Genomic DNA, 24,618 nt, shown 5'->3' with positions numbered 1-24,618 from the left:
AAGCAGATATAATGAAAACTTCCTCACCGCTTTTCTCTCTTTATCTTTTTTTCTCGTTTTTTTTTTCTTGTTGCATCTTACATGCTAGCGGTAATAATAAATAAACACACACATACTTCATTAATTTTGCATATCTTTCTACTTTTATAAAATCAAAAATAAATATTATTCTTAGATTTCCTTGCGGCCACGCTGAAGCACGATCTTCGATGGGATTAAATCCCACCGATGTTAACAACCCCAAATTTCTGTCAGGTATTTATGCTATTGGTTTCGCACGGATGAAGACGGAAGGAAAAGTCGACGCGCTGTAAAGGAACGCGGCTGAAAGGAATTATAAAACAACACCTACACAGCACAGTGTTTTGGATCGATGCAGCGATTATTCTGTCATCCCTCACCGATTTATACATACACATACTTATAAACACACCCGCTCACAGACATGTGTCTGTGTATGAATTGCTCGAAATACGGAGTAGAAAAACAGCTGACAACTGATGAAGGGTCGTTCGTTATGTTGCTTGTCCTGTTTTCCATTTGTTTCTTTCGTTGTTCGCAAAAAAAAAAAATGTTCGTATTTCCTATTGTTTTCGTTCTATGATGACCTGTACCCATATGCATATATATATATATATATATATGCATATATATATATATATATATATATGCATATATATATATTTCTTTTATTCTTTTCTTTTACTTGTTTCAGTCATTTGACTGCGGCCATCCTGGAGCACCGCCTTTAGTCGAGCAAATCGACCCCAGGTTTTATTCTTTGGAAGCCTAGTACTTATTCTATCGATCTCTTTTGCCGAACCGCTAAGTTACGGGGACGTAAACACACCAGCATCGGTTGTCAAGCGCTGGTGGGGGAAAACACGGACACACAAACACACATATATTTGTATATACGACGGGCCTCTTTCAGTCTCCATCTACCAAATCCACTCACAAGGCTTTGGTCGGCCCGATGCTATAGTAGAAGACACTCGCCAAGGACTGAACCTGGAAACCTAGTTGGTTAGCAAGCTACTTACCACAAAGTCACACCAGGGCCGGATTAAGACTCATAGAGGCTCTAAGCACTTAAAAGGTTTTAGTGCCTCCACATTTATGTAAACCAATTTATGAAAAATAATAAACCATAAAGTAAATTTTCAGTTTTTAAAATGAAACAAAACTAACAGTAAAACGGAAAATTATATTTACTTTTGTATACTTCCACTTTATTCATATTTGGAAAGTTTTCTCCAACTTACTCTAATTGCAAAGTCTTTGAAAAGATCTTCAAAATTAATCTTACGTAACGCATCTGCTTCTCTTAGTAAAAATAAAGCATCCAGCCAGCGTTGTTGCTGAGATTTTTAATATACTTCAACTGAGAAAATGAACGCTTTGCTGAGTAATTTGTGACCATTAATGATAAAAATATACGAACGGTGATGTACACATTTGGAGAGGCACACTCAATAATGCTTACTTTAGCAAGTTTAAAACGAGTTCTAATAGCCGCAAACTATTTACAATTCGGTTGGTGCACACCCTTCCCTCGATGCCCTAAACAATGCTTATTTTACTTAAGGGATAATCCAGCGCTATATAAGACCTATCACACTTATACTTAGAGGGGATGTGAGTTTGTTCCACATGCACCCTTTGAGCTTTTCTATCCAAAGAGTTTTTGAACCAAATGTTTGCATGCTATTATGTATAGCTTGTTTCGAGATCCACTTTTCTATGTTCTCTCGTAGTCTATAAATTATTATGACGTCAAGTATATTATATATATATATATATATATATATATAGTATATATATATATATATATATAGATATATATATATATATATATGTATGTATGTATGTATGTATGTATGTGTGTGTGTGTGTGGTGTGTGTGTGTGTGGTGTGTGTGTGTGTGTGTGTGTGTGTGTGTGTGTGTTAATCTCCCCAACATCGCTTGACAAACGATGCTGGTGTGTTTACGTCCCCATAACTTAGCGGTTCAGCAAAAGAACCGCTAGAATAAGTACTAGGCTTACAAAGAATTAATTCTGGGGTCGATTTGCTCGACTAAAGGCGGTGCTCCAGCATGGCCGCAGTCAAATGACTAAAACAAGTGTAAGATATATATATATATAAACAATAAGGATTGTTACGAAGCTGCATACCATTACCTTTATTCTTTATATATATATATATATATATATATACACAGCTTACTATTTACAAAAATGTGTGTGTGTGTGTGTGTGTGTGTATTCACACATGCACGCATACATTTGTACACACCCACATTCATGCGCGTGTGTATGTAAATAGGTATGTATTTGTTGGAAGCCGACTCACTTCCGAGTATGACCATGTATGTATACTCACATATACATCATACAGTTGTATTCTGGATGGTTCACTCTGGCAATAAAAACAGTTGCACATGTTCCTTGTTGTTAGATAATTAATTATTAAAAAAAAAAAGTTAGATTCAATGCCTGTATATAATTGGTTGTGCAACCCTCGTGAAGTACAACAATATTTGTTCCAACGCACTGTTTTACATGATGAGAAACATATACAAGAACTCTCGGTGCCTATGAGAGGGCAGGAAAGCGAGTGTTTGTGTGTATGAGAGAGAGTGAGTTAGCAGAGTGAGTAAACAACAGCAAGCATTTATTGATAGATGGATTCAATACTAGAAGAAAAAATCAAATTTTATATAAACTGGTGCTAATTACAGTTTCTGAGAAGCGAATACTGATTAGGATTGCAAGTGGGGACAACTGAAATGGAGTTGATTGTAGACACTTGTATCGGAATGCTGGTGCCATAGTTCTTCGGATTACTGTTTTTATTTATTTATTTACTGTAGTCCAAAGTCAACTGTGATCGCTGGTATTTTTTAGGAGTATTAATTATTTACATGCTATTATATACAGCTTAATTATTTTATGCGTCCTATCAATCTCAAAAAGGGGACAGCTTTGTGTGAGCTAGAGAAAAATTTGGTTATTTCTAGCAGATTGATCGGTAACAGAAAGGCTCTTTTGAGCCAAATATCATATGGTGGCCCAGCTTTACAGTACATAGATGATAAATTAACTTGTTCGACAATATATTTCTGCGTCTCCCTAAAGAATATCAAAATACTAACCACCACCCACCCACCCACCCACCGTTTGCCAGTGCTTAAAAGATGATCTTTTTGTCCAACTAGAAAAAAAAAGCAAACAAAATTGGATTTCCAAAAGAAGCAAACGAAACTGGATTGGTAGAATTGTTAGAGCAGCAGAAAAAATGTCTAGCAGAGTTTGACTGAATTCTTTACATTTTGAGTTCAAACACTACCGATGTCAGCTTTGATTTTCATCCTTCCAGGGGTCATTGAAATCAAGTGCCACTCAATAGGGTCAGTCGATGCAATCCGCTAACCCACTTCTCTTAAAATTCTTGCCCTTGAACCTAAATTTAAAATTGTATTTATTGCTGTTGCTTCTTGTCCTAGACAAACGTGATTATACGCAACTCCCATGTTTGGATTCCATTTTATGCCTATTTAGCCAACAAATTGTATTATTTGTTTTGTCATATCACATACAAAAGGAAGATATAAACTGTATTTTAACACGTTTTGCCCGGTTTAGGTGACAAGCAAGAAATATCTTAGAACAATATATCTTTTTAAAAATTGATTAGTTTGTTTACGGCACAAAATGCTGATGCAAGATAGAGGCAACGTCCTCTCTATCTAAAACTTTGACAACAAAAAAGAAAAATGAATGTGAACTAGAATACTTTGCACAAAGATACATGCAATTTAATTGGAAAAGAAAGACCTCTTTGTTGATCATGATAGTAAAAGAACAGTTTCAGTGTTTCAGTTAGCAATAGCAACACACAGAGCTTTGTATATGTGTACAGACACATCCGTACACTCGCTCGTGCGCACGCACACACAAACAGCATTGTAGATATCGCTTCAAAAAAGGCGCTTTGGGAGAGGGAATGGGTAAACGGAGAAAAGAACTCTTGGCAGTGTTGTGCTTACAAAGAGCTTTGTATCCTTGCACGATGCATTAGTCTAAAGTCGGAAAAGGTCATATGTGACACACTTCTACCTCGAAGAGAATGGAAGTCTTCCATAACCATAGAAGATGAACAGACAGACACTGACCGATATGTGGAAGTGGGGGCTTCAATCGGACCAAGAGAAAGAATGCAGTGGCGTTCGCTTATTTTCAAGATCGAAGACGAAACAAAACGACGAGTAGAAGCAGTGCTATGAAGACTATAGTTTATAGGTTTATACTGAAATAAATGGGTGAGCGCAATACAAGAGTAAAAGTAGGAGTGTTCTATGAGAAGCGACACTGATCTTCAGGTCCGAAGGGGTCAGCATAGATTTGGAAATTGGTATGTTCCTTCAATGAAAAGCGTTACGTCCCTAATATGCCATTCCAGAGATGTAGCCTAACGTGTACGCAGAAGCAAAAACAATGAGACTGTTAATGCAGGATAGAAAGAGCAGCAGTTAGAGGAGACACAACTGACGCAATTCTGAGTGTTTTGTGCTTTGAAGAGCTGGCGTGTGCTAGCGTTCAATTCCAGGTCAATCTTCATTGAAAAGGTTCTATAATCAACGTCTATTTTTTATATACAATTTGTTATTCTCTTTTTAAGATAAGATTGATTTAATGAATATTTGGCTCCTATCTCTAGCATGTCAAACGTTCACATGGTGGATCCCACGTTGTCTGTAGCAAAAACACTACAGGTTCAATGCAGATGCCAAACAACTTTTTCCATGGTACTTATAATATCGACTGGTGTGACATACAAGCTAAAACCAACAACTCGGGGCCTCTGTATATCTCTTAAGACAAGGGATCTGCCCCTAGAAAGTTCATCTCCGGGGGACCTCAGCAACGCCTCTTTATTTTGAAAGAGGAACAACATCAACCAGCGCAACTAGAGTAAAAATAATATACGCATTTAATGTACGGTTCAGAAGTATACAGTTCCTTAAACACACAACAATATACTATAATGTTTTTCTTTTGAATGTGTGTATTCCTCAAGGAGAAAACAAGCCCACCCATTCTTAAGAGCGGTTTTGTTAGAGTGATGCCCAGGAATTTATATATCATAATGTATATGAAGTGGTAATCATTAAGTGAATTTTATTATTGTAATTTATTTTAAGGCAGTGAGCTAGCAAAAGCGTTAGCACGCCTGGCAAAATACTTACCAGCATTCCGTTTGTCTTTACGTTCTGAGCTCAAACTCTTCCGAGGTCGACTTTGTTTTTCGTAATCAATAAAATGAGAACTATTCAAGTGCTGAGTTTCGACTTACCCCTCCCTTCAAAAACTGATGGCCCTGTGCCTAACTATTATTTATAATTTATTTATCACGTTACGGCAATACAGATATACACTAATGACATCACATACGTCGTCTGTTAGAATGCAAAGAGTCGGAAAAGATACTGAAGACGTCCAGTCCGATGGTCTAACAATTCTGCCAAATGGTCGCCCTAAACTCGAACTTTACTTGTCGACCTCCGAGTGCCAGAAATGCAAAGTTGATCTCAGCAGTATTTGAAATCAGTGACCAAGAAACTGGGATACACACACACACACATATATATATAATAGTAGGGAATATAATTCCAAAACTTACAGGGAAAAATTTAGTTTAACAATTTTAAATCAAATTTCACAATATATATATATATATAATTTAGATAAAAACTTCTATTAAGCAATTCAATAAAGAAAGATGTTATTCACACCATATAGAAAACATATACTATAAAAAACATAGATTATAAAAAAACTTATTCTAAAAATCAATAAAGTACAATAAATAGTAAACAGTAGTACAACTATTATTTACTAATTATCGTACGTTATTGATTTTTAGAATAAGTTTTCTTATAATATATGTTTTTTTATGGTGTATGTTTTCTACATGGTGTGAGTAACATCTTTATTGAATTGTTTAATAGAGGTTTTTCTCTAAATTATATACACACACACACACACACACACCCACATAATATATATATATATATATATATATTATATATATATATATATATTATATGTAGAAAAATACAAACTGGGACAAGAACGTAAAACATTTAGAAGACGATACAAAAAAACACGGACGGGACATTCGAAGCCTTCAATCTTCAGTCAAGAACCAGATCATCCTAGTAATTTCGGCTGATTAATCTTGAGATCGCTCCGATCCGGCCAGCCCCAAGGAAAAACTAAGCTACGAGCATTAGATTTCTTGGAAAAAGGATCGAATGTATACGAAACAGGGACAGAAAAACGGACGATGCCACACGAATATAAAATACAAAAAACAATAATGGTAAAAACAGGACAAAAACAGCGGGTGTCTTACGACTAATAGACATTACAACTTAGTTTAGCTGGCGTATTTGGAATCAGATGCAGTTTGTATCAGAAGGGTTTAGAGCATTGGACAGAAAACTTTGGGCTATATATATATATATACACACATATATATAGCCCAAAGTTTTCTGTCCAATGCTCTAAACCCTTCTGATACAAACTGCATCTGATTCTATCGTACAAATTTCCTGTTTAAAAGTGATCTAAGTTTAAAATTTATTTCAAATGTTCATGTTAATTTATATTCTATATATTCCAAATGTCACCTTAATGATACTGAAGGAAAAAGAAAAATAGAAAAGAAACAGGCAGTAAGAGCTGTAAACGGAATAAAAAAAGCTTAAGTCACACCGTTCCAAAACAGTATGGATGCCTTTCTGCTTTTTCCTGTTGCTGTACAGTTGATTTTTAACCTTCACTGCAGTTGAACTTATAAGTAGCTGGCAAGATACTGGAATTTTACTCAATCGTCTGTACCATTCCTTTTGGCACTGTGCCAATGTTAAAAACCACCATCATTATCATCATCATGCTTATTATCATTATTATTATTATTATTATCATCATTATTATTACTTTGTTCTTGTTGTTATTATTATTTTGGTCTTGTTGTTGTTATTATTTGTTGTTGTTGTTATTTTGTTATTATTTTTATTATTATTTTGTTTTTGTTGTTATTATTACTATTTTTATTTATATTTTGTTCTTGTTATTTTTATTATTATTATTATTTTGTTCTTGTTATTATTATTATTATTTTGTTCTTCTTATTATTATTATTTTGTTCTTGTTGTTGTTATTATTATTATCATCATTATTTAGTTCTTGTTAAATTATGTTGTTATTGGCTGGGTAAACATGTAAGTTACAGACGCGATCGAATGATAGCTATTTTACAAGAAACCATCTTTACATGTCTAAGCAATAGGGAATTGTAAAAATTATGACCATCTTTTCTTCAAATCCTCAGCTGAGTAATTGATGGGAAATACACGTATTTCAAACCACCATATGAAACTGCTTTTTGTATTTCAGTATTTTCTACCGTAGAGTCGTGTTGATCAATAACCTTAAACTTCTGAATTTAGTGTACATAAGTTTTATAAAAGCTCGCAGTATGTATGTAAATATATATAGTTTATTTTGGGCAAAAATCCTCGAATCGCACGTTTAAAAGATCCTATATCTCTGGCCGGCTACCACATGTTAATTATATCCTGGAGTAACTCAGGGTATGGGTCTGCATGCGGAATTTCTTTCTGTTTAGGGTTAATGTAGTAGTAGTAGTAATAACATGAGGGTGGAAGTTGACAATCTTTGATGATATATCAAAACATGTTTCTGCACCCCATACCAGTGGCAAGTTGCAATTTTCATATTTATATAACATCAAGATTACTCTTAATATTTATGTATTTGAATATTTTTAACAACAGCTCTCTGTGGTCACTTCGTTGAGTGGCATCTGAGAAAGACTGCCAAAAATGTTACGGGATTCATCAATTCAAAGATGTATTGAATTGATTTCATTCCACAAAAAAAAAAAAAATTAAATCATTTGATTGGTGGAGAGTACTGTACATCCTTTAATTTATGAATCCTGTAAAATTTCTTTACCGAATCGTTACTGGCGACGAAAAATGGTGACTGTACATCAATATGAAACAGCGTAAGGAATGGCTTAGACCTGGTAAACAAGCGACACCGCGCGTGAAACAAGATCTTCATCCACGTAAAACGATGTTGTGCGTATAGTGTGACTGGGAAGGGATTATCCATTACGAATTGCTTGAATGGAACCAAACGGTCAACGCGGAACTCTCATGTTCAACAGATGGAACGACTCAACACAGCTATTCAAGAGAAAAGACCTAATCGGCAGCATGGAGTTCTGCTGCACGACAACACCCGCCCTCATATCACCAATATGACCAAGGAAGCCATTCAAAAGCATGGCTTGGAAGTGCTGCTACACCCGCCGTACTCTCCTGATTTGGCACCAACGGATTTCCACCTCATTCGTTCTCTTTCAAATGCTATGCGCAGAGTTTCGTTCAACACTGATGCAGAATTGAGAGCTTGATTGGATCAATTTTTCGAGTGGAAATCGGGTGATTTCTACCAACGAGGTATTGAAAATCTTGTTGAACGTTGGGAAGAAGTTGTAAACAACAAGGGTGAATATACATTATTGATTAAATAGTTATTTTTTATTAAGGATTTAAAAAAATTTAAATTTAAAAAAAATGGCGGAAACTTAGTTGCTAACCTTTAATATATATAGATAGATAGATACATACAGAGAGAGAGAGAGGGGGGAGGGGAAGAGAGGAAGGTGTGTATTCCTATGTGTGAATTTGTGCGTTGATGTATATCGGTGAAGTATATAAACACTGTCGAGATAAGCAAGAAGCCGGTACTTCAGAAATGAAATCCCTTGGGACATTTGTTCTAATCCAAATTACAGACACTCGTCACTCTGGCTGTCAATAAATAATACAGCTAGCCCACTGAAAACTCTGAAACCAAATTGTGATAATGGAAAATGGAAAATGATAAAATATATATAATCCATCAAAAAATTACCACTTAATATATTTCAATGTATAAATTCCTTAGAATCACGCAAACCAAGACCACCTATATGAGTGGGCACTCTTGTCTTGTCCCGTCGGGAATACACATATATTCGAAAGAGAAATATTACAGTATATACTTCGTGTGCTGTGGTGTTTAAGGTGTACATTTATGCCTTGTACATAAACTGAGTATTAACGCTAATGTTGTTGATGTTGCCTTTGCTATTGCTGAAACTTGATCGAAACAGCCTACAATCATGTTTAACAACTACTGTAGGAGCATTTTTTTCTCTGTGTATTCGAGACGGTATTGTCTAAACTGTTTTTTTCTAAGTTAGTAAAATGCTATTTGAGAGTAGTTTGGCTGTTAATTCTACCAGATCGAGTTGGCTGCCGAGAGACTCCTGCGTTACCCTGTAAGATTGGGTGCTAACATAATTATATTTTTAAAGTTTTGACAGGAAAGCTAATAATAATAATAATAATAATAATAATAATAATGATTTCATTTATTTGTCATCTAATTTAGACACAAAACTATCAATTCAATTTGGGTGATTAGCCGATATTGCTTGACTGGAAAGCGGCGAGCTGGCAGAAACGTTAGCAAGCCGGGCGAAATGCTTTGCGGTATTTCGTCTGCGTTACGTTCTGAGTTCAAATTCCGCCGAGGTCGACTTTGCCTTTCATCCTTTCGGGGTCGATAAATTAAGTACCAGTTACGCACTGGGGTCGATGTAATCGGCTTAATACCTATGTCTGTCCTTGTTTGTCCCCTCTGTGTTTAGCCCCTTGTGGGTAATAAAGAAATAGGTATTTCGTCTGCCGTTACGTTCTGAGTTCAAATACTGAGTCGACTTTGCCTTTCACCCTTTCGGGGTCGATTAAATAAGTACCAGTTATGCACTGGGGTCGATGTAATCGACTTAATCTATTTGTCCTAGTCTGTCTCCTCTGTGTTTTGCCCCTTGTGGGTAGTAAAGAAATAGGTATTTCGTCTGTCTTTATGCTCTGATTGCAAATCCGCCGAGGTCGACTTTGCCTTTCATCCTTTCGGGGTCGATAAATTAAGTACTGTTACGTACTGGAGTCGATCTAATCAACTGGGCCCCTCCCAAAAAATTTCGAGCCTTCTGCCTAGAGTAGAAAAGGATATTACTTGACTGGTACCTCATGGATACCGAAAGGACGAAAAGCAAAGCTGACCTTGGTACAATTCGTGCTCAGAACATAATGACCCCACAGAAATATCGCTGGCAGTCTATGCCAATCCACCGCATCCATTCCGATACTTGACTGGGTACATTATTTTATCAACCCCGGAAGAATAAATAACAAAGTTTTATCTCAGCAGGATTTGAAACCAAAAACGTAACAAAGAGAAACAAACACTTCCAGTATTTTGTCTGACCCTAACGATTTTGTCAACCCATCACTCTTAATTTCTTTTTCTAGCATAGGCATAAATGCATAAATCCAGTAACTGCAATGTTAGTTAGTTAGTTAGTTAGTTAATTTGGCTCAAAAGCAAATAGCAAGGCCATGTAGGGGGACATGGAGTTAAGTACAGGGTGGTGTTCAAGTAAAGAGTTCAGGCCACTTGAGGTCAAGGGAGGCTTTGAACAAAGCGGTCGTCGGCATCTTCACCATCTCGTCTGGCAGCTTGTTCCACGGATCCGCAACCCGGACGGAGAAAGCTCCTCTCCTTCGATTGAGATGAAATCGTCGCATGAAAAGGGACTAATCGATTAGGTGTGTGGCTTAGTGGTTAGGGTATCCGGCTAACGGTCGTAAGGTCATGAGTCCGAGTTCTGACGGCGCGTTGTGTCCTTGAGCAAGACACTCTATATTTCAAGTTGCTACAGTCCACTCAGTTGTAACTCAAATTCAAAGTGCCAGCCTTGTCACATTCTGTGTCATGCTGATATCTCCGTGGGAACTACGTTAAAGATACACGTGTCTGTGGATTGCTCAGCCACTTGTACGTTAATCGCACGAACAGGCTGTTCCGTTAGTCGGATCGATTAGAACTGCTGTCGTCGCAACCGACGGAGTGCCAGTAAGCAATTACATCGCCCATCGCCCTCAGTACTTGATTAGTGTTTTATTTTATCAACCTAAGAAAAATGAAAGCCAAATTTACGTCGGTAGTACTTGACTTCAGAATGTAAAGCGTCGGAACAAATACGTAAGCTATTTTACCAGACGTTCTATCAATCTAAAACCCGATTTTCTCACATAGGCACAAGGCCAAATATTTGGTCTAAAGGAGTTGGGATATATATATTATATATATATATATTATATATCAACGCAGTAGTTGCCTGGCACTTTATTTTATCGACATCCCGGAAGGATAAAAGGCAACGTCGTCCCCCACTAGTATTTGGATTTATTATAGAAAGCGTGTATCTAAACACCGCAAGGTATTTAGTCCAATACATCCGTTCCCTTTATAAATACCATTAATAAAGATTTCTTGCTTTGGCACATAGCCACATATATGTAGTTAATTTAATGTCGCACCACCAATACCACCACCACCACTAATCTAGATGGAGGTGCTGAGTACATATTTTAGCGACTCCGAAATGTGAAAGGCAAAGCGCTGAAGTATGCAGAGTGTATTTTATGTAGGTGTACAGGCAATAGTATAATTAAATCCATAGCATGCTTTCACACTGATATCTAAATAGATATTAACGATCTTCAGTGGTCTATATACCTTGGCTTTACATCCAATGCAGAGATTGCTAACGGTATCTTGGGCAGCTGCTTGAAATCATGGCATGAGTCTAATTACAAACAGTTCCTTCAAACACATTACACACACATCTCTCTCTATAAACACTCACGCGTGTATGTTTGCGAGGGCGCGGGTGTGTATATGCATATACAACTCCCTCCGGGTTGCGAATCCGTGGAACAAGCTGCCAGACGAGATGGTGAAGATGCCGACGACCGCTTTGTTCTAAGTAACTGGTACTTATTTAATCGACCCCGAAAGGATGAAAGGCAAAGTCGACCTAGGTGGAATTTGAACTCAGAACGTAACGGCAGACGAAATACCTATTTCTTTACTACCCACAAGGGGCTAAGCACAGAGAGGACAAACAAGGACAGTGCGTAACTGGTACTTAATTTATCGACCCCGAAAGAATGAAAAGCAAAGTCGACCTCGGCGGAATTTGAACTCAGAACGTAACGTCAGACGAAATACGGCTACGCATTTCGCCCGGCGCGCTATCGTTTCTGCCACCTCGCCGCCTTACTGAGTATCTTTTTCTAACGCTCTAACAATTCTGATAGTTCCCCGCCTTTGGGTATTCTCTTAATGGAAACATGTTTAACTTTATTGGAGACGAATTGAGAGAGAGAGAGATTTAGAATTTATTATCTGATATTTATCAATATTCTCATTTTGGCAGTCTGTAATTTATTGTAAAATCAGACCCAATATCTAAGACTGAATTTTAATATTTAGCATCACTTTGATCTTAAACAGCTCAATCGAACACACACATGGATGCTTATATATATATATATATATATACATATAATATATATATATAATATATATATATATTATATATACATATATATATATATATACATATATATACATATAAGCACCCATGTATGTGTGTATATATACACACACACACGAGTCGATTTTAAAGATGTTCATCACGCCAGTGATAGCTATTGATGGATCGAACAAACCGCTGACCAAAAACGTTCCAGCTATGAGCTTATGACTTGTGTTTTTAGAATAGTATATCTGAAACGGTAGGGTATGATTATGAGAACATTTGGCTGCTATTTGTAACAGATAGTGCAACCACAAAGAGTGCAATCGCTCATCGGATTATTTAAAACTTTTGTTAATCATTAAACGAAAAAATGAACTTCTTGGTTTTTGGGACGATTACAATTGAATAGATTGATATCATTTTCTTCCATCTCATAAAAGCCTTCCCATAAATGTAAGCAAATGAAGTATTCAACTTAGGGTGCCCCAAAAGTCACTGATGGGTTCGATTTTTAATAATTTCCTCTCACTTTCCAAATAAATGCATGAACTTTTGATGCAATATAAAGGACATGATGGAAATCAATATGCACAAGTCAAATTTTGCAACATCACTTGAAAAATGATATCGCATAAATGCAGTCATTTTCAGCTTCGTACGCCCGTGTTCTTTCCAAAACTTGCACCATAACACTCTCAAGAGTTTCAGACCCCACTTCTCTGATTTCTCTATTGACGTTCTCCTTCAGTTGCACCAGGGTATCCGGTTTGTTGATGTAAACGCTCTCTTTCAGATATCCATGACTGAAATCTCTTTGCACCCGGCCATGCAAAGTAGACCTCACACATGGTTCCAGCAAGATGAGGCAACTTCTTATACCGCAAGAGAAACAGTGCAATGGAGAGAGAATAATCTCCCGCCACGGCAGTGTCAACTGGCCTTCACGTTACCCAGACTTGACTAGCCCGGAATTTTTCTTGTGGGGATACCTGAAAGAGGGTTTACGTCAATAAACCGAAGACCCAGGTGCAACTGAAGGAGAACATCAATAAAGAAATCAGAGAAGTGGGGTTTGAAACTCTTGAGGGGTGTTATAGTGCAAGTTTTGGAAAAAGCACGGACGTGCAAAGCCGAAAAAGGCAGCCATTTAAGCAATGTCATTTTTTATATGTGATGCAGTGGTGTTGCAACATTTGCTTTGTGCATATTAATTTCCATTATGTCCTTTATATTGTATCAAAATTTCATGCATTTATTTGTAAAGTTAAGGAGGTTATTAAAAATTGAAACCCATCAGTGACTTTTGGGACACCCTGTACATACTACTCTGTAACCAGGAAGGGTTTGACACGTTCGAAGGACCACAATTTCAGTTCCATGTAAATATAATTTTTATGTAGCATTTATGTCACAAATTAGACAGCTAATGATGGATCATTTCAATTATTGAGAACCTCCTCAGTCGAAATCCTGGCTTGCGCCCATGCATCATATAACTGTAGTAAATAAGACAAGTTAGCAACGAGGTGGGTACTGAAAAGTTCCTGGCTTTAAGGGAATCGCGATAGGCCTTCAGCTGAATACCAACAGCATCAATAAAGCTGGTTATTAGATTAGAACCATCACTTATTCGACTTAGAGTGCAACATCCGATTTACTCCGCTGAAGACCTCTTTCTTTAGTATATTATTAGCCGAGTGTTAAATACATCAGTTGCCCGAATTGTTTAAATAGCGTAAAGTCTGTTGTTCAAATTCTACTGTAAAGTGACGATAGAGTCTTTTGACTGTAGAGCTTAAATCTTTTTTTTACATTTCATATCAGCTTTCATGCAGGCGAACAAATATCTGTGAAGAGGCAGACCATCTAACAATGACATTTTTCTTTATTTATTTCCGTACTAACAGTGGTTCTGCCTATTGCTACCGTCATGTTTATAATATATGTACTTACATGTATTCAGTGATAAGATTGCTGGCATCAAAAATCCTTGTCCTTGGCATAGTGATCTTATGAATTACAATTATAGTCATGTGTAGTGGAGAAGAAAACACTTAACGTCCCTGTGAGAGAAAACCCGGTTTTGTTTGACTGATAAGACCTTACACAGAAAGTGCTTTCAATGGGAAAGACGTATTCTTTCCACCAGCATGTATGTTCGTTTATTTATTCACTAGTTCGTTTATTCATTTTATTTTGTAGCTTATTTACTTATGGATAAACGGTGGTAAAGAGTATAAGGCATAGGACAACCACTTCTAAGTTAGCCACTTCTTTTACCACGCTGCGAATTTACTCTTTTCACTCATTGAACTGTGGCCATGCTGGGGCACTGCCTTCAAGGGGTTAGTCGAACAAATCCCCCCTAGCATTTAATTTTAAAGTCTGGTACCCATTATGTCGGTTTCTTTTGCCGAAACGCTAGGTACGGAACATAATCTAACACCGGTTGTGAAGCTGTGTGTAGGGACAAGAACAAAGGTATACAATGCTTCATAGTAATTATTCCATTATAATTATATATATACACTAGCAGTATCGCCCGGCGTTGCTCAGGTTTGTAAGGGAAATAACTATAAAGCATTTTTAGAGAGTTATAGCCAAAAAATAGCAAAAAAATGGAAAAAAATGATGGTAAATTTTTTTGAGAGTTAAAAAAGGTGGAGTTGCGTCCCCTAGACGGTCTGTGGTTTGGGTTTCTGATTCTCGACCCCATGTCGAATTTATCGAATTTTTTCAGAACTGGGGGAACTTTTCAAAATTTTCGCTGCGTTAGTTTTGAATTATGACATTGGGCTATGTGTGTGTCAAGTTTCATCAGAATCGGTTGAAAGCCGTGGTCAGAGTGAGGGTACGAGAAAACAGACACACAGAAAACGCACAGACAAACTGCCGTTTATATAGAGAGAGATATATATATTACACTCATATATACATCATATACACACACATACATGCATGCCTTTGTGCATACATGATATATATATATATATATATATAATATATATATATATATATATATATATATATATATATATATGGTAGTTAGGGTTGTTGATTTTTGACGAATCGGACAGAATTTTTTGTGCTGCTTGGCAGCGGGTGTTATATCAGTAGAGACAATGTATTCAGACCTTAGCGTGTATGAGCTGTCCTCAGCGGAGGAGGAGCTCGTTAAGGTGATAAATAGAATGGACGAGCTTTTAGAAAGAGTAAAGAGTTTTGCTGAGGCTTCAGAGGTGAAGAAAAGGGAGGTGAACCTAGCCGGACTGAAGAACCTGAGTGAGATGACACAGTAGGTGGGCGGTGACGTAAAGTTATTACCCCTGAAAAGGGTTATGGAAAATATGGAAAAGAAAACCATTACCTATAAGGTATACTCAGTGGCGAGTAGGAAGGTGGAGCGGATGGAGATGGAAAAAGTAGAAAACGCATTGAAGGGGCTTTCGAAGGAAGCGACACACATAGCGAAAGGAAATGGATATGGGACGGTGGTTGTCCAGTTTAAGACAACGGAGGAGGCAAAGAGGCTGGCGAGTGCAACTGTAAAAACGGAGGAAGTAGTACTTCTATCCACGTACCTTGGAAGAAAGACTTCTAAGGTAAGAGTAGAAGGAATTCCACCCGATATAGAAGTGGCTTGGGTTGCGGCAGCCTTACTCGTTGGAAGTGAGAAGGAGATGGTTCTCCTCCAAGCCTCGGGAACGGAGGACGGAAAGGAAAACACTGGACCTCATTATACAGGCAGAGGAGAGGCAATTGGAGAGTTCGGCAGAGACGATGACGTTGGGAGAGATTGTGTTGAGAGTGTGGGTGGAGGGCAGAATCTTACAGTATCTTAAATATGGCCAAAAGGGCCACATTAGAGCGCACAGCCCTCTGCAGAGTAAAACGACAAAAAAAGCGGTCTTAGAGACGGAGGAGAAAAAGGAGGAAGTACAGATGGATGGAAGGAACAAGGAGGATGAATGGGCAGTGAGAGAGAATAAAAGGAATAAGAGAAAGAGGAAGAACAGTCAGTGTGATGTGGGACCCCAGACCAACTCCATCCCACCCAAGACCACTCAGACCCACCTTCCCCATACAGACACCAAACCCACCCACCCCCTATCTACATAGAAAAAAGAAGAGACACCACAAAATTTACAAGACCCCAGTGAAAAAGGTTACGTGTACATGGAGGAGAGAGTATTGTCACTCAGCGATGGGGAAAACGGTAAACGAAAGACTAAAGAGGACTCAGGACTCAGAGGTTGCGAGTGGTGTTACTCAGTGTGGAGTAACACACTTTTCATATTCTCTCTCATTTCTCAGTTATCATTAAATATTATTATTTTAATATTTTGATTTTCTGTTTTTCATTTTCATGTGTCATTCATAGCATCATATTTTTGTTATATGTCCCCACATGTGTGGTAGTGTCCCCCTCTATGTAATGCCTTTATGGCAATTTAAAAGAAATAAATAAGCTTGCTCCCCAACCACATGGTTCCGAGGTCAGTCCCACCACGTAGCACCTTAGGCAAGTATTTTCTACGACAGCCGCGGGACGACAAAAGCCTTGTGAGTGGATTTGCTAGGCTTACAAAGAATAAGTCTTGTAGTCAATTTCTTTGACTAAAACTCTTTAAGGCGGTGCACCAGCATAGCCGCAGTCAAATGACTGAAGTAGATAAGGGAATAAGGGAACACACACACACACACACAGATATATATATATATATATATATATATATATATATATATATATATATGCCTAAAACATAGCTATGCTTGCGCGTATATAATGTATTGTTTGAAATTTTTAAGATACTTTTCATTATTAAAGAGTCATTACAAGACATTGAGTAAAGGTTAACTTTTTCTATTTTTACTTATATAGTTATCATTTATTTGTGTAAAAGCAGCGCCAATGACAAAAACTATTACCTAAAGTGTCATGTCGTCGAGTCGAAAACGAAATTGCATAGCGGTCTTCTTAACCATACAGCCATGCCTGCCGCCATATACTCACTAGCATTCGAGGAGAATGATGCAAGCGTGGCGAAGTGAACAATCTTCTTTTATTGCTTCTATTTTGTTGAATTCCAAATTTTGGGTATGTGTGTATGTGCATTGTGTGTTTATTATTGTTCATTCACAAGTGAACCCTACTTTAGTAGACTTATGATCAAAGTCGTTTGATTCGTGAATAACTTGCCGTGGAATGCGTAATTAGAATTACACTAAATAAGTGTCCTTTACTTATTTATCACAGCAGAATGGGATGAGGGACATTTTGTTGCTGTATCTAGCATATCAAGCCACCTCGTAGAAGCCTTCTCTCGTTAGTTTTTGTATGTTTTGGTTGAAGTGGCAAAATGCAAGAAAACAATGTGATTTTCATTCATATTAGTCCTACAATTTATCTTACCCCTGTAACTTAAGCAATCCAAATCTTGCGCTTTAGCCGTCATAGTGACACAGGAATGAACACAGTGTCCTATTACGTGCTCTATTTCTGTATTGTAGATTAACCGTCACAACCATTTAAACTGCATACAAAATTTTGAAAACAGTAAGAAAGAAATCTAATCCGACTAATTGTCAAACCTTCACTCAGTAACATACCAAAACCACTAACTTGCAGGTGCGCTATGTCTTCCCTTTATTCTGCATGCACTATTATGCATGTAATATGCAGCTATGCAGCAAGTTGGCAAAGTCATTAGTGAATTAGAAACAATATCTTGCAGGATTTCATTTGGCTCTGTTTTTGAACACACGGAGTTAAAATTCGGTCAACACAAAGTAAACCTCGGCGGGAATTGAACTCAGAGCGGAGAGAATCGCAACGAATATCGCAAGGTGCGAGGTGTTCTTACATATATTCACTCATAAAAATGCTAGCACAGAATTTTAAAATAAGACTGTGCTTCTCATTGTGACCGTTGTTTAGGGACATTCAAGTGTTTAGATGTATGATGGTGTGAGGATTAACTTCAAAGTTAGATGTTAAGTAAATTTAACGTCAACGAATTAAAGATCAATTGAGGTGTTATGAGCCTCCAGTTTCAAAGATCAGAAACATTAATGGCTAAGTGTATCTCTGCTTCTGAGACCAAAGCTACGCTATGTTACTCTCGTTGACACGTTGCTCGCGATTGATCGATCAGTTTATCTAGTTACATTCATATACCATGTGAAGAAACAGTTAATCACTTGCACAAGGGATCAGAGTATGAATGATTTGTTCAATTGCACGGATCAGATGAAATGTTCTCATGGGAATGGAGAAACCAATTTAGTGCGTCTTTACTCACAGTCTTTAGAGATTCTCAATAACCTTATGGTTTATATAGGGTTAGGGATTATCTGTAATTTTTAAATGAAAAATCAATGAAAATTCTTTCCCATGTTTTCATATATCTCTATATTGACAGCTTTCTGCTTTGAAGTGTGATCGAGGTGTGAGTTTTATTAGATGATATTAAGAACGTTCTCATTTGAATAACTATGTTTTTATTGATTCAAAAGTAGGTTTAATACATATAGAAATGGTAGAATTTTCGGCATATAATTGCGTTTCACATTTATGTATCAGTACTCGAGCAAATAAATAGCTTCTATCTGGTATTTTGATTTATTCTACGTACGAGATTAATTTTGAGGCACTTCTCCTGGCTAAAGAATAAGTTACATATTTATCTATCAAAAAGGGAAGAATTTGAACCATCGTGTGCATTAAACTCAGAACAGAAATATGTCGAAAAGAAATATCAGAACAGCTAGCTTCATTAAATATCGATCCTGTCTAGTACACCATCACTACTTTTAGAATTATCGCGTTCCTTTTGGCTATGCACAATACAACTGTGTTTACCGTTTATTTTAGAAATATTTACCTTTTCAAGAGAAAATCACGAGATAAAATGTGAACATTTGTTGAACCGAAATCATGGCCTCATTTTTTTAAAGGAAGTATTTTCTGAAAAAAATTGAAGGCATTTTATTTATTCAGCAAATCCCTTGTGAGAAGAGAGGAGCATCATAATTTCAAACTCTTTATAAACCGAGAAAAAAGTCGATGTTTCGCTTCTAAATATCCCAATATGTGGCAGTATACTAATTTGACTATCCTCAAGGTGCTTTAGCGCTAAGAATTTAAAAAAATTCTGTATGCATTGGTTTTGGTATCTTTAACTTGTAATCGAAAAATAATTATTATTCTTTTAAGCGCTTATCTCCGACTTCTCCCCTTTTTTTTTTATTTATTCATCTCAATATATTACACTTACCTTTTGGGAATCCAGGAAATGTGCAAAAGGCAATTCGACATTAATTTAAAATTATATAGTACTGAACAAAAATGCTACAAATTTTTCAACATGGGAATTCTTTTTTTATATATATATATATATACTTATTTTTCCAATGGAGAATGTAAAATTTCGATTAAATTTTTAAACTTACCAATCCATTACAGACTTGAAGAGCGACATTAGAAGTCGTATGGTCTTTTATTTTCCCAGAGAAAAAACATTTCCGTTTCCAGTATGGAACAAATGTAGAATCCGAAACATTTTTGAAGCGAGATTTCAGTCGTTCCACCACCATGCCAGGTGACGTGAATTTGTCGTTTAATTTCATTTGCAAATGCAGCGTTTTGTTGTCGACGACCACATGATAGTGAATGGTTTCAGGTTCTGTACTCCTCTTCACCGTATGGTGTTCCGGATGTAAAATGTGTGTCTCAAATTGGCCTTCTGAGTTCACTCGGTATGGTAAAGTCACTTCATAATCCTTGATAAGCTTAAGGAACTCTCCTAGTTAAAAATTAAGAAAGAAAATAGTCATGTAGAAGGAGGTTGAAACTATAATTCACAATAATTACGATTGATAAGAAGCGGATGAATGAAAAGACAAAACCCGTAGACACTAAACGAAATGCCGTAAGTCACTTATTGCCATTCCTTCTATATTCTAAAGATTAATTTAACTCTCATTCCCCTTTTGTCGATAGAGTAAACGGAAGATATATGTACAAAGCCTAATTAATATATTGGACTCCATGAACCCAAATGTGCAGCTTTGGGTGAATGAGCGATACAAATAATATTAACTAAGTTTCGTGAGCAATTACATTGCTTAACGCCCATGAGAAAGACGTCAACATCGCATATACTATTCACTTGTGTACGACGTATGGAAAAAAGAAATCACTACTACACTACTGACCGGTACTACTTGAGAACAGTGGTCCCAGTACGCGTACTTGCGCCTCCGCGCTAGCTAGTCATGACTAGTCGATCCTTACTTTGTGTTTTTGTGTTATTTACTTTGGTTAAAAAATTATTTACTTTGTGTTCTTGTGTTTTATTTATTTTGTGTTTTATTTACTTTGCTAGGTAGTCGTTGTAGGATCGACTAGTCACGACTAGCTAGCGCGGATGCGCGACTGCGCGCACCGGACCACTGTTCTCAATTAGTACCTTCTGACAAGTCTTATGGCAAGCCCAGTTGAATAGGCATTGTAGTGAGAACCATTTTACTTCATGGCTAACAAAAATGCTTTTGGGAAAATATGAACATCGAAACATTTGATTTACTTTTTAAATGGTGTAAACCCTTCTACGTAGTTGAAAGAAACGTGACTATCTGTCGGCGATGTTCAAGTGAATAATATTTACTTGGCAAGATCATTTTTGTTATGATTGAGTAGGAAGAACTTTTGGTTCAGATCGTTTGTGCTTTTCCAAATTAAATATGATGAAGGGAATTATTGAGCTTCGTGCTGTTAATTGGAACCCAAAAGATCCAAAGAGTTGAGAACTGATAAATTGGAGCGATGAATGAGAAATTTCTGCACAGTTTTGGTGCTTCTTTTAATGAAAGATTGCATGTTTTTGTTGAAGTGGATATCAGAGCTTAAAGTACAACTGGAAAGGAGTTAATTAGTGAATGAAACACCGTATTGAAGCAAGTAGGTGTCTTCTATATCAGTGACAGAATATATAGTTGGAAAACACAAATATAATCGATTTCCATCTCCAGATTTGTTTCCTGGTCTTCCAAAGAAACTAATGTATTGTGATATCTTTGGAAATGTGTTGTGCGCTGATCTCCAAAACAAAATCCCAAGCTATCACATTTCGCCCATAACCAGTTATTTTCGATCTAAAGTTCACTTACTATGGAGTCCTTACCACATGCTCACTTACAGTGATCATTTGCCAATCACTTTTACCATAAATACACTTTCGTTTCCTAAAGTATGGTCAGTTTCTGGTTGGCTATATTCTTCCGTTTATTCAATTTATTTTGTTTCATTCATAAATTAGTGAAGGGCATGTTTGTTAATAAGACAACTTCTTATGAATAGAGAGAAAGACTTATACGATAGTTTTAAATGAAACACTACTGTCTTAATCTACTACTAATAAATGAGAATATATGTAAATACTAACGCCCTCGGCCTTCATTTGTTGACGGAAAACTGCTATAAAACGCAACCAAATATCCCTCAATTTACATAGCTACTGTCTTAAAAATAGACACATTGGCTAAAACACCATGTTCCAAAATAGATAATGAATGATAAAAAAAAAACAAGTCGATCATGGTTGGTATGACTTTCATCACAGCTTTGTTTAATCAATATTGACCTGGGCCTAAACATCACCGACCATAACATAACTACAGAAAGAAACAAGCGATTCAGTATCATCCGTTGCACCATATATATTAGATACTATTTTAGACTTACATAAGCATAAATTCTTGCTCTTCAACTGCTGACATTTCACTACTAACTTTACATACAGGAATATTTCGATGAGCAACTGAGATATTTAATTGTAAATTCAAGCTTTTGTTGCCAGACCGCTTTTTACTTAATTTCAAACTTCCTTTTCTAACTTGCGGATGTTTAGACTGATAACTTCCTGTGCACCCACACTAGTTAACTGTTTTACATATGTGTATATCTCTGTAGTATATAAACACGCATTTTGACATATATGTATGTACACACACACACACACACATATATATATATATATATATATATATAATATATATATATATATATATATACTCACAACTTATAATGAAAAAATTAAAATGCGTGTGTAGGTATGCTTGTTATCGTGAATCTGTAAAGAACATAGCAAAACTTTTTTTAAATGGAACCGGACGAAGTGAGAGATTAAAAGAAGAGTGAGGACTGGGAAAAAGAGAATTCTGAAAGGAGAGAGACAGAGAGTGGGGAAGAAAGAGTTAATGATGCAATAAAGAATATCAGATGGAGGACAAGGAGGAGCAGATATGCATATATATATATATATATATTATTTAACACCCCCATCTTACGTTTATATATATATATATATATATATCTCATAAGATGGAAATGGTAAAGAAGATAAGGTGGGAAAACGCCGTAGTAAATTGTTTAAATTTTAAAGATAGACAAAAAATTATTTGGCCAGTAAACTAGTTTCTTAGCTTCCAGGTTATTTGTTTCTTTGTTATTGTTGATAAATTATTTGCTTCCTGTTTATAGTTAGTCTCCGCAGAGTCACAATGAATGTGTGACGAGGCTGGTTCCTTGAATTACAGATGCAGTCTATCCGACGTGGTTCCACAGTTTACGTCTGTCCAGTTTCACTAATAAGGCGTGGGTCTATTCGACGTTATCGTAAAATACATTTTTACCCAGGATACCACTAGATGGTATCGAACCCCAAACCTCGTTGTTACTCAGTTTGTATGCAACTTTAATCTCACTAGAGAAGTTATGAAATATTGATTTCAAACGTCGGCACAAGGTCAGCAATTTCGGGAGAAGGGTAAGTTGATTACATGGACACCAGTGGTCAACTGGTACTTACTTCATCCAGAAAGGATGATCTGGGCGGAATTTGAACTCAGAACTTGAAGACGGACGAAATGTCGTTAATCATTTTGTCCCGAGTGCTAACGATTCTGCTGCTCAGTAATAATTATTTAAAATGTTTGCCACAAGGGCATCATGTGGGAGGTGGAGATAAGTCGATTACATTGACCCCCTATGCTCAGCTGGTACTTATTTTATCGACCGCGAAAGGATGAAAGGCAAACTCGACCTCGGCGGAATTTGAACTCAGAACGTAGCGACGGGCGAAATACCTATTTCTATTTCTTTACTACCCACAAGGGGCTAAACACAGAGGGGACAAACAAGGACAGACAAACGGATTAAGTCGATTATATCGACCGCAGTGCGTAACTGGTACTTATTTAATCGACCCCGAAAAGATGAAAGGCAAGGTCGACCTCGGCGGAATTTGAACTCAGAACGTAGCGGCAGACGAAACACGGCTAAGCATTTCGTCCGGCGTGCTAACTTAGCTCAGTTATTGATAATAAATGAATAAAAAAAAGGATAATAAAACAGGAGCACTAGGTTCGAATTTCCAAGCGGATGTCATGGTGACCTTTTGCTATAAATGAAAACAGCAAAGGCTAAGAAGGCAAACAGCTAAACTTACAAAACCATAATAAAATAATTAAAAAAACGGAGTTGGAGATTAGGAATAAGATATTCTAATACTTTTTCCAGGATATCAGATAAAAAGCTGGTTAGTAACTGAAAATTTTCAAAAGGTGCAGGAGGTGGTAATAACTTATAATGTCTTTATTTCAAGAGGAATCCGGCCCACTTAGACGATCAATATCAAGTTTAAAAAAAAAAACTTGTTATTTCTGATTGTTTGTACATGGACACACACACATATGTATATATATGTATGTATATATATATATATATATATATATATATATATATATATATATCGTTTTGGGATTTGTTTATATATATATATATCGTTTTGGATTTGTTTATATATATATATATCGTTTTGGGATTTGTTTATATATATATATATATATAATATATATATATATATATATAATATATATATATATAGATATATATATATATATATATATATATATAATATATATATATATATATATCGTTTTGGGATTTGTTATATATATATATATATATAAACGATATGAGAGATCACTATATGGATCCCTTGTATCCTAAAA

General features: G+C 36.4%; 1 protein-coding gene across 3 annotated transcripts in view; it reads right to left on the bottom strand.

Annotated features, from left to right (window-relative positions):
- LOC115232408 (A disintegrin and metalloproteinase with thrombospondin motifs 7) overlaps window positions 1-24,618 on the bottom strand; it is a 313,827-nt gene that overhangs the window by 270,239 nt on the left and 18,970 nt on the right. For all 3 annotated transcript variants that reach the window (XM_036511342.1, XM_029802264.2, XM_029802265.2), the window contains exon 2: window positions 19,996-20,348. In XM_036511342.1, the coding sequence (XP_036367235.1) occupies window positions 19,996-20,348 (353 nt within the window). The remainder of the gene's footprint in view (window positions 1-19,995; window positions 20,349-24,618) is intronic.

Source organism: Octopus sinensis, linkage group LG2 (assembly GCF_006345805.1).
Source record: "Octopus sinensis linkage group LG2, ASM634580v1, whole genome shotgun sequence".
NCBI lineage: Eukaryota > Metazoa > Mollusca > Cephalopoda > Octopoda > Octopodidae > Octopus > Octopus sinensis.
This window is presented reverse-complemented; position numbering and strand designations above follow the sequence as displayed.